The 14,469-nt window shown below is 39.0% G+C and overlaps 1 protein-coding gene across 22 annotated transcripts in view; it reads left to right on the forward strand.

Annotated features, from left to right (window-relative positions):
* Positions 1-14,469, forward strand: part of ZNF438 (zinc finger protein 438) — a 170,553-nt gene that overhangs the window by 46,908 nt on the left and 109,176 nt on the right. For 12 of the 22 annotated variants that reach the window (XM_045857828.1, XM_045857822.1, XM_045857826.1 and 9 more), the window contains 3 exons: positions 1,351-1,397; positions 3,895-4,374; positions 6,041-6,221. In XM_045857828.1, coding sequence (XP_045713784.1) covers positions 6,152-6,221 — 70 coding nt within the window. In that variant the 5' untranslated portion in view covers positions 1,351-1,397; positions 3,895-4,374; positions 6,041-6,151. Of the gene's footprint in view, positions 1-1,350; positions 1,398-2,141; positions 2,229-3,894; positions 4,375-6,040; positions 6,226-14,469 lie in introns of those variants that run through there. The other 10 variants (XM_045857838.1, XM_045857837.1, XM_045857839.1 and 7 more) reach the window with 6 other exon arrangements.

Genomic DNA, 14,469 nt, shown 5'->3' on the forward strand with positions numbered 1-14,469 from the left:
GCTTCTTCAGCACTGTGGGTTAGGGTGAAGTTCTTGACAAGAGACTCATTTAGTGTGGTGTGTGGAAAGGAGCCAGGAAGACCTTTGCTCTAGCCTTGGTTCTCTGCGTGTGTGTGTGTGTGTGAGAGAGAGAGAGACCATGGCAAAGCCTCAACTTTCCTGGGCCTCAGGCTAGATATATTCAATGAGGAAGATGACTCTCCAAGGTCTTTTCTAGCCTTGATGTTCCTTGACTGAACAAGAGCACCAGGGATAGCAAAAAAGTGTCAGTTTGACAGCATTTTTATTTTTAATTTCATTAAGCAAGGAAGTCAGCATAATTTCATCGTGTAAAGTCAAGAGGAATAAAACACTTACCTAACGACTTTGAGTAAGGAGAACAAGAAGAAGGGATCACGCATGACTTGTGTATTTGTGCTCTGACCTAATACTAGTCCATGACACATGATGTGGGGGAGAGAGAGGCACAATTTTAACACCTGGAAGTAATCTGGTAATAGAATGACTCAGAGGAATGTTAAATCACTATTTTCCCCTGAGAAATGTAAGGTGTTTATCTAGACTCTAAAAAGGTTATTACCCTTTTCATTGGGATATGTGCGCATCTTGAGATTGAGGGTGCTGGGAGGTAGCCCCACTGTGTGGCAGCAGTCAGAAATCAGACCGAAGGTCCCACTGAAGATCTTTCATTGATGAGCTCCCAAGTGGTAAAAAGGCTGCCAGCACCAAATTCATGTTTTACAAGATCCAGAATAGAATGCTGCCCAAGGTGGCTGTTTGTCATCAGCTGAACTGGGCATGTTCACAAGCTGGGTGGCCAGGGAGAATTTTGAAATAATGAACATCTTATAAATGTAAAAGAGCTTGTAGGAAATGGTACCAACTGAGTAAAATCTGTGCGGCAGTCCAAGGGTGACTCTTTGAGGAAGGCTTTGTTCTGGCTAGGTTCTGGGGGATGGGCCACTGCCAAAGATCCATCCAGAACAGCATGGAAGAAAGAGATCAGGCAGCAGACATCGGTCGCTTCTCCTCCTTGTGGTCATCACTTTGAGGACTAAAATATCATTGAAAAATTTATTTCCTTCTCTATTAAGAGCCTTCAGGTGAAAAAGGAGAATTATTCCATTTCAAAGTGCATTTTGTTTTAGTAAAGGATCATGAATAAATTCAAATAAAATTCAAAATATATTAGGAACTTGGATACAAAATGTAGGTGATAGGCTTTAAGTGCCACTGTGCAGAAGACCCCTCCAAGGATGCAAAGATCTACATTCAGTAGCCTCTGTCCTCAGGAACTTAAGTGAGGCAGTCAGATAAGTAGCTAATATTTATTGTTTCATTTTTTTGTAGAGCGTCTACTTTATGCAAGGCTCTGTGCTAGGTGTTGAGACCACAAGGTAAGATATAGTCCCTGTTCTCAAAACATTTATAGTCCAGAAGGAGTGGAGTAAACGGGGAAACGGAGCACAGCATGCATGGAGCCATATAGGAGGGATGCAATCACCGGAAAGCACAACAGAAAGAGGTGCAGTGACTTTGAGTGTGTCCTAAGAGCGGAACTAAGCCGTCTCAAGGAACTTGTTCCTTCAGTGGTTGTAGTAAGCTGTGCTTACAGTTCTGTTCCAAGAGCTGAACATTTCTGGTGTTAAGGATGATAACAGGCACAAATTTTACAATGCATTTCTCTGTGTTAGGCACAGTTCTAGCACTTTACATAACATGAGTTATGTAATCCTTGCAGTAATCCTATAAAGCAGGTGTTAATATTAGCCAAGAAACTGAGGCCCAGAGCAGTCTAGTTACTTAACCAATAACAACTAGTATGTAGTGGATCTGGCATTTGGCTCCAAAGTTCATGCTGTTAACTACTGTGCTAAGACAGAATGAAGGGAGTCGTCTACTGGAAGAACCATTGTTGCACGTTTTATTACAGCAGCTTAATATTAATGGGTCCATAACTGAGCACCTAGGTGAAAAAAATCATCTGTACATATGTTTTTCATTTTCTAGAAATAAAGCTGTGTATTATTATAATTATTATCAGAATTGCCCTCTAGTAGTTAACAGGTTATAACTAGAATTTTTATTTGAAATTATAGAGAATACCTTTTGATCAAATACTCTTCTCTGTTAATTTACAGAAAAGGGCTTTCTTGAACATTAAATATATCTAAAAGAGATTTGCACGGCCTCCCACAGTGAAGAGCTGAATCCCAAAGCTTTTTGAGGTGGGGATTTCCTGTTCAGCCCAGTGTCCTCCTGGTTAAAGAGAGGCTGCTTTCTCTATCTCTCATCCTTTGACATGTCTGTCTCTTTTTATAACACTGGAGGCCTCTAATTTATAAGCTGGATCTATAAATCGCTGGGGCCAGTCTGGTTGGGCCTGTGGTGCAAGTGGCTTATCTTCATGCCTGGAGGCCCGCTATTTGCTCTTCTGAGGGAGTTAATAAGGGCTTTGGTGATCTGGTTTGCCCACAATTTATAGGCTCAGATCTAGCTGATCTGAAGGAAAAAAGAATGGAATGAAAAAGTCAAAGTTATGGTTGTAAAGTAGAAGGAAAGTTAGAATTTTAAAACCAGCATCAGCATGGTACAGACCAGAATTAGAAGTTAGGAAGAGCCTGGAAGAAGAGATTTTTAATTAAAGAAACCCTCAAGACATTTGAAATTGTTAGGATGATTTTAAATAGGCAACCCTTTGGCTTTAAAAAGAATCGAGGGTTCACCTTTCTGTATGTGGTGTATTAAATACCACATACAAAATTTAACAGAAAAAGTAATCTTTTCATGTAAAGCCATTTTTTGATTTATGACTTCCCGGCCTTTGAAAGCCTCCTTGCACCTTGATTAAATACATTGAATGGTTTTAAAACTAAATAAAATAGATTTTTTCTTTTCTTTTTTGCACAAGCAGGTATTTTTAATATAGTAATTATGAATATCATTAGGAAGATTATTAAAAGCAATGCGTAGTATAAAGCTTGAATAAAGAATGAGATTTTTTTTTATCCTCACCAGAGGACAAGCTTATTGATTTAGAGAGAAGGGAAGGAAGGGAGTAGGGGAGAGAGAGCGAGAGAGAGAGAGAAATATCAGTGTGGGAGAGAAACATCAATTGGTTAGTTGCCTCTTGTAAGTGCCCTGACAGGGGACTGAACCCTCAACCTAGGTATGTGCCTTGACCAGGAATTGAACCTGTGACTTTTTGGTTTATGGGATGACACTCCAACCAACTGAGCCACACTGGCCAGGGCAAGAAAATGAGATTTTAATTCTCATTTGGACACAGTAACTAAAAATGAAAGTATTCTTTTTCATCTAATACTGAAATCAACTGTGGAATTTAGAAACTTACTAAGATACTATTTTGTCTAAATAAGTTTTCTATTTTGTTTTTTAAAATATTATTTTATTTAAAGAAGGAATACAAAAATACTTAAAAAAATTACAGATCAAAGTTCCTTTGACTACTTCCTCTCCCATCTTCCCAGAGGTCATTTGCCATTTCTTCCAAATCATTTCCTGAATATTTATATGACTATGAGTCTGTGCACAGAATAGATATTTCTGTTTCGAATATAAATTAAGGTAATTCACAGATTATATTGTTCTCTGGTGCATTTTAAATATGACCTTCTAATATATGTTTTGTTTTTGATACTTCAATAATATTGTAACGGCAACATTTATTGAGTAGTTATTATGTATTAGGCAAGAAGTTTAGCATTTTTCATGTGATTTAGTCTCATAATCTTCATGATAAGCTTCAGATGTGTGAACCCTGAGGAAGAATATATCTGCAAGGATTCCTCATGGTTAATTAGGCCAAAAAAATCATAATCCTAGTCTAGCAGCCATTGCTAACAGAGGCCTCTCACGCATGCTGTGTTTCAGGGAGAAGCCGTGGACTGAGCTTCCAAGCCTGCTGCACTGAGCTCCTGCTTTCTGATGTGAACCTTAAAAGGGAGCTTCTGATAACGTTAGTCAACTGCGTGCACTGAGCGCCACCCTGTCCATTGGAACTTTGCCACTCATTTGCATTTATTCTGACCAGTCAGAGCAACTCGATAATGATGAAACAGAATGCGCAAAGCTGACCAATCAAGACAGTGCTATTGGGACCAATGGGAACTATGCTGTTTGGATTCCTTATTGGCATAGAAACGAACCAATCCTGAACCAGGGTAGGAACTTCTCTGTTAAAAAAACAAAAACAAAAACGCCCCCCTCTCCCTTGTCTTTGCGGAACACACCTTTGGCTTTCACCAGAGGTTCTGTTTCTGCAGTTTGCAAATTGTTCACCTTTTTACCACAAGCCAGACTGGGGATTCCTGTTGGCATTGGATTGGTGACAGTGACCTTTTGTTGACAAAGGTGAGTATTCTATATTCATTTTATGTGAATAAATTTTTACCTTCAGTATACCTCACATTTACATTAAATTGCTAATGCCATTAATTTATCGATCTTTAATAAGTTTTCAAAAATAAAACATTTAGAATGATTTTTAAAAATTGGTAGGAATATAACTTTTAGTTCTGTTAGCTTTGTTATTCGTGTGCCGTCAGCCTTTCTCTGCCCGCTCCTTGGGATGAGCGTCTTCACTGAGCCAGAAGGCTGGAGATGAGACGGTAACTCCTGCTCACCTTTTAGGAATGAAGAGGCATGTGTGTCAGGTCTGACTCATTCTGAACGAAGGACAGACAGTACCAGACATTTCCACAGTAGTTAATGCTGTTCAAAGCTTATGCCAGTGATGGTGTCCTCGTTCTGGGTGATGCAAGACATAAGACCTGGCGGAAAGGTTTGTTTTGAAAGGTGCTTTTCCTTGTGCCCTTTGTCATGCTGGTATGAGGAAATGAAGGCTGTCACAATGGGAACCGTGAGAAAGGTTTGGGAATTAGTAGAAAGGGAGTGAGTGATCCTGGGTGGGTTAAGAGAAAAAAAGGTGTGCTTATTATTTATACCCTGATTTTGGAGTTTGGATGAAGATATTTTCAAAATTTCACGACAAAGTTAAGCGCTTTTAATGAATGGGATGGCTGTCAGGAGGGTTTAAATTTCAGTTATGGTGCTTAATTAGCTGAGTAACTTTGAAAAAGCCACTTTATGCTATTGCAATCAGATGATATCCACATTATAAAGTTGTGGGATTGAAATTATATAAAATATCTCATACATTGCAAAGTGCTATACAAATGTGCTGATACTTTTGCCGTTTTTATTATGTTGTCAAGGCTGACTACAATTTGCATCTTTTACTATTGTCTCTGTACTGCAGACTCACACTGCTTGCTTCTATCCTTTATTACTTGAAAGAGAATACTATATGAGGGCACTGTTATTTTCAGAATAAAAAAAAGAGGCCTTATTGCTGAATCATTTAACGAATATTGAAAGCCTAATATTGTATTGGTCAGCATTTCTTCAGGCCTAATAATGTAAGAACTAAAAACATCATCTACAGTAATTCTTCATGAGAGGAGATATGGTGAAGTCCCAATGGTCACCACTTCATTTTCATCAGTTCATTAGTGTTCGTAGTTATCTTTGACCTCTTTGTCTTCAAAATAATGGTAAAGTATTAATATTTGTCTAGTTATACAAGTATTTAACAAATTTTGTTGTAGAACATTGTTTGAAAAAAAGCAAAAATTGTCTTGCTATAGTTTCTTTTTGACTATATAATATTTAAATTATTTTGAAATCTCAAATAATATACAGTGAGGATATGAAGTTTTTATGCTTTACACAAGACATGAGTAAAAAATGGTTACGGAGTAGTAAAAGGAGCTCTCATTTACAGATGAGGCGATTGCTCCATTGAGATTCTACTTGGTGAGCTTCAGGGTCCACACTGTAGTGGGGAATCGATTCCCTCTCGGGACCCCGGTCAGAAGTCTGGTTTATTATTTGGAGTTTGTTTATCATTTTTGTGCCCTCTTGTTCTGCTAATGCTTTCCTAATGTAAATTTTATAGCAACTCTAAATCCATGGAAAGAGCAGCACCTTAAAAAATTGTATTTATTTATTTTTAAAGAGAGAGGAAGGGAAGGAGAAAGAGAAGGAGAGAAACATCGATGTGAGAGAGAAACATGGATCGTTGCCTCTCGTATGTGCCCTGACTGGGCACTGAACCTGCCACTGAGTCATGTGCCCTGACCAGGAATTGAACTGGAGACCCTTCACGTCACTGGATGACCCTCAACCAGCTGATCCACGTAGGTCAGGGCAGCATCTTTAGCTTGTTTCAGAGTCACGGGACTGCCTACCTGTGAGCCAGTGCTACAGAAATTAGACATCAGTTGTTTGCCTTTAAGGTGACTAGGAAGTCTGTAATTGAAATCTCATTTGCCATTTGAGTGTACCATTTACTGTACAAAAACACTACTAGTATAGGTTATTTCTTAAAGGAAATATGTGTGCTTTGGAGGAGGCACTTTGCAGGGAAAAAAAGATCCTTTGGTTTTATTGTTCCTGCTTCTGGATAGTTCTAAGCTTACCGTTTTCACTTTTATTGTTGGTTGCTTTGCCGTATCTGTACTCACTGCCATTTATTTCTTGACCCACTCTTTGTGGCTGAACATCTCTATTCTAAAGCTATACCAGTGGGAAAAGTTAAATCTTGTTTCAAAATGACCTGTGAAATACCATTCCATATTTTAAACTTAGCCCATTGAAAAAAATCAATTTTTTATTCATTTTATTTTCATACTCCATCCATACCTTTATTATCTAAGGACCATGAAGGATTTTTTTGTTTTGTTTTTTAATGAATCTCTCTCAAATTCACCTGTTTTTAGAAACTGAGTATTTCCCTTTTCCAGGAGCAGATGTAGTAAAGGTAGCTTGTTTTCTTGAGATGCGAACCAGGGGTCTCTAAAGAGTATAGGATCTGGGTGGTCACATTAGCTTTTCTAAATTAACAGCTAGAAATATTTTAACTTGCCTTGAATTTATGCAACTAAGTTACTCTTAAAACAAAAAGTTCATAACCAGTTGAATTCTCTCAGCTTCTGGCTGACTGTACTGAAGAAACTTTTACACAGAGGGAACAAAGGCTGGAGTAAGAATTTCTGATTCGATTGCATATTATTTATTGTGGAAAGAATGTTTTCCCTCCAGACTGACTAGGAACAAGATGTTTAAACATAAGCCGGGGTGGAGACCTGTTTGTTTGGTCAGCTTCAGAGGAGCCACGTTTTCCTACTTATGATGACTCCGCCAACTATTCTACCCCCACCCCCGCCTGGTTCTTCAAGTTTCTTCGGAATTTTTACTTAGGGCTGTTGGATAAGGCAGTAATACGGTGCACACGTGGCAGTCAGAAAGGCTAAAGGCTGTTTTCTGAAGCAGTGTGATTTTATCATGTCATGAATTTATGCTGTGCTCTGTGTGTGTGTGTAAAATGGATTTTTTTCCTTTTTCCCAGTTCCCCCCTGCTGTTGGCTCATGCATTTGCCTAGCTGGACAGCATGCAGCAGGACTCCATTTATCACAGGCAGTGGGAGGGGTACGGAGATATGAAAGGGTTACTGTTCACATTTCCTGTGCAATTCCCTGTGATCTTACTGAGCTGTAATTCCCTTCTTGATGTTAAACATTCCCAGGCTCCTATAACCTTCTAGCCTGCTCGCACTGGCCAAGTTTGTCCCAGGTGATCATGTAGGCGTTCTCCTGTTTTTCAAGACTAGAAACCGCTTCTTCCTCCGTGAGGTAGACTAAGTGCTCATTCCTTTGAGGTCCTAGAAGAAATCCCTTTGATTTAGAACAAGAACGGAGCAGTTACATATTAGTTTTAAAATTAAGATTCAATAGTCAAGTTTATTGTCAAATTAATTGTGTAGATTTTAAAACTATTGACTTCTGGTTTAGTGAATTTCTAGTTAAATGAAAGCCCACTGATCTATTTAAAGACTACGTCCTTCCTCCTAAAAACACACTTGAAAAATGGGTTCTGATTCTGAAAGAGTAGATATTCCCCTATCATCTTACTTTTAGTTTATGTAATAGGTAGATCATTTTAAGTTGCTTCATCGCAAAGCTGCTTAGCTGTATTGCAACATTTCTGCTTCAGTTCCATTCAGAAAGTTGTAGCTGAGCATAGGGAGATACTATTTTCTACTTTTTCTCTGTTTGTAAAAGTATATTGCAGCTCATTTTTTATTTCACACACGTTTTAAATGTACATTTTTGCGGTTGGTAAAAGGTTTTCTGTTTTTGCCGTCTTCCTTAAGTTTTAGAAGAAAATGTTATGCTCCTGTGAAGCATAAGAATGTTTCAGCAGCTGCTGATGTGTTGATAGGGACTGAGTCCTTGTAGCCCTCATCACAGGTAGGGAAGTTTTGTTTAGACAAGCTTTGGGCAAGTTTACCTCTATTGCTTATAGCCATCTCTGTGTCCTTCTTCAACAGCAAATGCCTGAGGGTTTGTTGATGGGCAGAGATAAAGCAATCTGTCTTTGAAGGAGTTTCTAGGGTAATTGAAGTTTGCCGGTGTTTAGGCCAAAGAAAACTATTTGCATTGCTTAAAGCAATAAGATAAAATATTTTAATACACTTTAGCCAAGTATATTATGGTTTTACATGGATGTGGGTAGATGAATTTTTAGATTGATTCTGTTTGGGTTTGCCTTAGAGAGCCAACATTGAGTGGTTATTTCTCATTTCCCTTTAGTTGCCCATTGCTAAGACGGCCTGTCACACAGTAAGTTTTCTATGACGGTTGTTGAATGAATGAATGAATGAATGAATGAATGAGTGAGACTTCAACATTACTTTCTAAATTCTTAATTGTTCTCTATACTGTGTATGATTATGTACATCTCAGCAATGTTACTCTTACCCTTCTTATTAGTCTCTAACGATAGATACTGTTCAAAGTCCTTTGCTGTTAAGCAGTTAATTCCCTCACAACATTTTGTGCCCAAGTCCTTATGTGATCTGCATCTGGATGGCCTAACATGACGCTGCTCTGTCATAGGGAAAAAATAGCATTTACTTATAAATTAGTTAAATTACAGTCTAGTGACATTTCCTAAAACCAATAAGCCCATTTATTATTTTCATGATAGACAAATACTTATATTTTCTCCCAGAGATTAATTTTTCCTAGGGCCATCATAAAGCACTGACTGGTAATATAAATCCGTCAACAAATACTTGAGAATGCTCATGTAAACAGAATTGTGCCTGGTACTGTGGGTTCTCCAAAGATGTACTGTCTATGACCTTGGTCCTGCCACCTGAAGTCTCCTAGACCTCTCTACGAACAGGATGCGTGCACTAGTCAAGTTAAACAGCAACTTGTAGGTGCATTGAGTATGGTTATGTGTTAAGTGAAAGGCCTGAACAAGAAAGAATCAAGTCGCTTCCTGGAGGGAGAAGTCATTGCGACTCGAATTAGACAGTGGTGAGAGGTTTCATAAAGTAAGCTTGAGTTGGGCATGTAGGAATCTGGATATGACAGAGTGAGGCTATTTGACGTTTGTAAATACGGGCGCTAGTTATCACACTTCCTGTTCTCAGTGGCAATGAAGAAACTACAACAAAAAAAGCTTAAATGTGTGATGGAGACTTTTCTCCATTGATGATGTATTTATTCCCTTTTTTTTTTTTTTTTACTCAAGTGGAATTTCAGAACAGCTTTCCCCGAGGATATACTGCATTTTTAGTTACCATAAGGATCCACTTCCCTAGGAAGTCCTCCCAGATTTCTCCCACCCAATTAGAGTTTCAGCAGGAAGACAGCAATAAGATATATTGAAAAGTTATCATTCATGACTACACTTTGGTAAATAAGACCCCATCCAATTTCAGGGCCAAATTTAACAGTGCTCACTGCTGAGTTATATCATGATTTGAAGTCTAACATAGAAGGAGATAGATCCAAATTTACCATTGTTTTTACACAGATAGAGGTGACTGTAGTCACTTTATGTAAGTATAACTTAACAGTATTTTTTTATTAACCTGTTAAAGGTTCTTTTACAACAAAGCAATGATTGTATTAATATCCTAAATACTTTAACTTTTGGTTTTGTAAAGGAAATTAAAAAATGGATAGAATGTACATTGTGACCATTTGGTTATATTTACTTACTAGTGAAAGCAAACACTTGACCGCATTTAATTTTAGAGCCAGATTTCTATCTCTCATTTATTCATTTATTATACAAAGGAAAAATAATACACCAAAGAAAGCAAACCTGTTTTTACAGCATAGTGAAGATAGAGTCTTAAGATAGTCTGTAGACTTTAGTCTTGTGGCAAATAGCAAATTTATGTGGTCCTGTGCATATCTCTCCAGATTCTCATTTGTTCAACTGTATGAATTATTGCCAGTGTTGTAATGAAGGGGAGGCTATAGCCAGTGCTTGTTTCCCCTGCTATGTATTTTTGACAATCTGGATGCTTTCAAGATATTACTAGGTGATCTGTGATTTAAAAGTTTGGTGGTCAGCAATGTTATGAACAGTAAGAGCATCTCCATGAATGTTGTTGGTATTTTTTTAACCCATTATTTTCCATGTATTTGATTTTGGAAATGCCCACTGCCAGACTTTATTCTTCCTGTCTTCCTCCATTTCCTCTTCCTTCTTCCTTCTTTTCTTTCTTTTTTAAGGACACTTATTAAAGTCTCCCATAGAACAGGTTTCAGGAATTGTCACTATAAAGTTTACATACACACACATTATTCAGGTCTGTTGATTATGTCCATTTTTCTTTTAATCTGTACCTTTTCTGGGGCAAAAGATTGGATATAGAAGGAAAAAGAATGATTAATAAGGCTTGCTAGCTGTTCTGATGTCACGTTTAGTGGGAAAGAGGCTGACATTCTTATCTGAAACAAGGTTTGAGATATATCTGAAGATTTTAAGCATTCATAGTTTCTGCATCTACTATAGTTCTGAAAAAATCAAGAGTTGACCAACCATAACAGAAGTTACCCCTGGGGGTAGGATGGAGTGGAGTGGGTTAGAGGTAAAATGAAGCCTTTATGTTTTAGTATGACTACTTTTGTAAACTTAAAAACAAAGAACAAATGAAAAGCTCTAACTAGTTAAGAGAACCTCTACTTTATAAAAGGATTGTTACAGAACAAACAAGGGGGGCCTGGGATGATATACTATTGTTGGAAAAAAAGCCCCCAGGTCCGTCATGCCGCCAGAGGAAAGACGTCTCTCAATGCCAGAGATTTGTGAAAAGGAAAGGAAATGCTTATTTAATGCTATACAAACTTAAAGTAGGGACCTAATGTCTTTATCAAAAATCCCAAAGTCCCTTTAAAACACCCACAAACAGACACAGTCCTCCCTTCCCCCCCTTGCCCATTCCAGAGTACCGTATCTCAGGAAAGGAAATAGAAGTCCATGGCTCAGGCAGTCCTCTGGTTATTCCCAGTTAGTACTCCATCTCGACTGGGAGACCTCCCTCGGTTCCCGGCACCCTCAGCTGAGTCGCTGGGATCTCTGCTAAAATCAGGTGGTGGTTCCCCCTTCTAAAGCTGCGGGGGTCCCCACTCTGGCAAAGGCACGTGGTTCTCTCCCTCAGGGCCACGGGAGTCTTCACTCTGCTAAAGCTGTGTGGTTCTCTCTCCCCAATGGCTGCCACATCTGGGTTTAAATCCCCGCGCCAATCTTCCTCTGCAGTCCCATTTCCGACTCCTCCCACACTCGGCTTCACATGCCAGAACTCATACCCTTCCAGCTTTACTGGACTGCCATCATGAGTCTGGGCAGGTGTGGCCCCATGTCATGGAGCCAGTCATCTCCAAGCTCCCATGCAGGCGCTGTAACTCGAGGGACCTGCCCCCCAGTTATACCTTGGTGGGGTAGTTACTTCCATTCCCCTGGCTCAGAGCTTGGCCACAGCTACTTAACATATCTAAGCGACCAGCCAAAGGCTATAGATATGTTAAATGACCACACCAGAGGTTAGCTACAAGGCTGTTGCTATGCGAAACAGCTTTCAAAGGCCCTGCCTCATTTGTCCCTTCCCCCAACCCACACCCTGGGGGTGGGTCGGGGGGGGGGGGTGAAGACATCCTAAAATCTCCTAGACACCTTGAGTTCTGGACCCCATTTCAAATGCCTATTTGGGTCCCCCCTCTTGGCTGCACCCTGTAACAGGATTGCTTGCTTCACGCTTTTGTAAGTACTAGACTCTCTGGTGTTTTAAAATGTACTTTGTGGGGGGGAAAAACCTCCAGTAATTTTAAACTTATTTTTTTTTCAGCAAAAAGCTTATTATGTGAAGTAAGATAAATCTGATTAGATAAATTTAATATCCCTTGGTACCTTCACCCTTGCTGCACTGTACATACTTCTGTGGTTGCTAGCAATACACTGTGCCCTCATTCTCTATTTATATGCTAAGTGAGGCACGTGTCTTATTTGCCTTTGTATCTTTAGCATCTGACTTTGCACCAAGCCTGGTGTCTAATAGGCATTGAGTAAATGTTTGTTGATGTGGGTGTGGGCAGGGGAAAGACTTAATTGCACAGTTATCTCTAGGGGAACACGTTAGTGATTGTCCCTTTCAAATCTTAAGAGACATAGGTTATTTTAATATCTTTAAAATGTAGTTTATTTTCTTTGGGGGGTTTATTAATATCTGTCTTTTCTCAGAAAGAATTTAAGATGGTATTCATTAATACACAAAATATGAAACAAAATTTAAATGAATGAATGAAGTAAACAAGTTGGAGGACCTTGTCACTTCCTATTGTTAAAACTCACTGTAAAGTGACAGTAAGAAGACAATGTGGCATTGGCATAAGGATAAGCATATAGATCATTAGAATGGAGGGTCCAACATAAACCCTTACATTTTTGGTCCATTGAATTTTTTTCCCTTTTATTGAATTTATCAGGGTGACACTTATTAACAAAATTATACAGGTTTCAGGTGTGCAATTTCACAACACATCATTTGTACACTGTATTGTGTGTTCACCACCCCAAGTCAAGTCTCCTTCCATCACCACTTATCCCCCATATCCTCCTCCACCTTTCCTACCCCTCCTCCCTCAAGCAGTCGCCACACTGTTGTGTCCCTGAGTTTTTTTTTTCTCTCTTTTGCCCAAACCCTCCATCACCCTGGCCCCCAAACTCTCCTCTGACAGCTGTTAGCCTGCTCTCTATTTATGACTCTGTCTCTATTTTGCTTGTTAGTTCATTTTGTTCATTAGATTCCATGTATGAATGAAATCAGATGGTGCTTGTCTTTCTCTGACTGGCTTATTTCATTTAGCGTAATACTCTCCAGGTCCATCATCCATGCTATCTGTCACAAAGGGCAAGATTTCCATCTTTTTTTAATGGCCAAGTAGTATTCCATTGTGTAAATGTACTGTAGATATTTTTATCCACGCATCTACTGATAGACACTTGGGCTGCTTCCAGATTTTGGTGGTTGTAAGTAACGCTGCAATGAACATAGGGTGCATACGTTCTTTTGAATTAGTGATTTCAGTTTCTTTGGCTATATCCCCAGAAGTGGAATCATGGGGTTGTGAAGCAGTTCTATTTTTAGTTTTTTGATAAAGGTCCATACTGTGGACCTTAGCACAGTGGCTACACCAGTCTCCATTCCCACCAACAGTGCACTAGGGTTCCCTTTTCTCCACATCCTCTCCAGCATTTGTTTGTTGATTTATTGATGATAGCCATTCTAACACATGTGAGGTGATACCTCATTGTGGTTTTATTTGCATTTCTCTGATGATTAGTGATGTTGAGCATCTTTTTATATGTCTGTTGGCTATCTGTCTGTATGTTCTCTTAGGAGAAGTATCTTCTCAGGACCTTTGCCCATTTTTTAATTGGATTATTTGTTTTCTTGGTGTTGAGTTTTATAAGTTCTTTGTAAATTTTGGATGTTAAGCCCTTATCAGATGTATCAACAAATATGTTCTCCCATTCAGTGGCTTGTGTTTTCATTTTGCTGGTGGTTTCCTTTGCTGTGCAAAAACTTTTTAGTTTGATATAGTCCCCCAGGCCTGGTGCTGGTAAAAGCCAGTCTTTGTGTGCAGCTTGGTCTTCTTTGCGTGCACCCAGGCCCAGCAGAGGTAGGCACAAACTTTGGGTCACTTGTAGCTCCAAGCATGTTGCCAATGGCCAGTCACAGACAGCGTCTTACTTGGCATGTTGCCAAGGTCCCTCCTAAGAGGCCCAGAACTCAGACAGCCAGTGGCCAACTTTAGGCAACATCAGAGTGGGATCCAGTAAGGTCCATTTATTTTTAACAGAGCTACTAAGACTATTCAGTGGAGAAAGGATTATCTTTTAAACTAATGGTTCTGGGTAAATTGGATATTCATATGTAAAACATGAACTTCCTCATAAAAATCCTGTACAAAAATAAGTTCAAAATTAATTATGGACTTAAATGTAAGAGATAAAATTATAAAACATGTAAAGGAAAGCATAGAAGGAATTTTATGACCTTGGATTAGGCAAAGAGTTGT

The sequence above is a fragment of the Phyllostomus hastatus genome, unplaced genomic scaffold (assembly GCF_019186645.2).
Source record: "Phyllostomus hastatus isolate PE091 unplaced genomic scaffold, TTU_PhHast_1.1 phas_scaffold_1674, whole genome shotgun sequence".
Taxonomy (NCBI): Eukaryota; Metazoa; Chordata; class Mammalia; order Chiroptera; family Phyllostomidae; genus Phyllostomus; species Phyllostomus hastatus.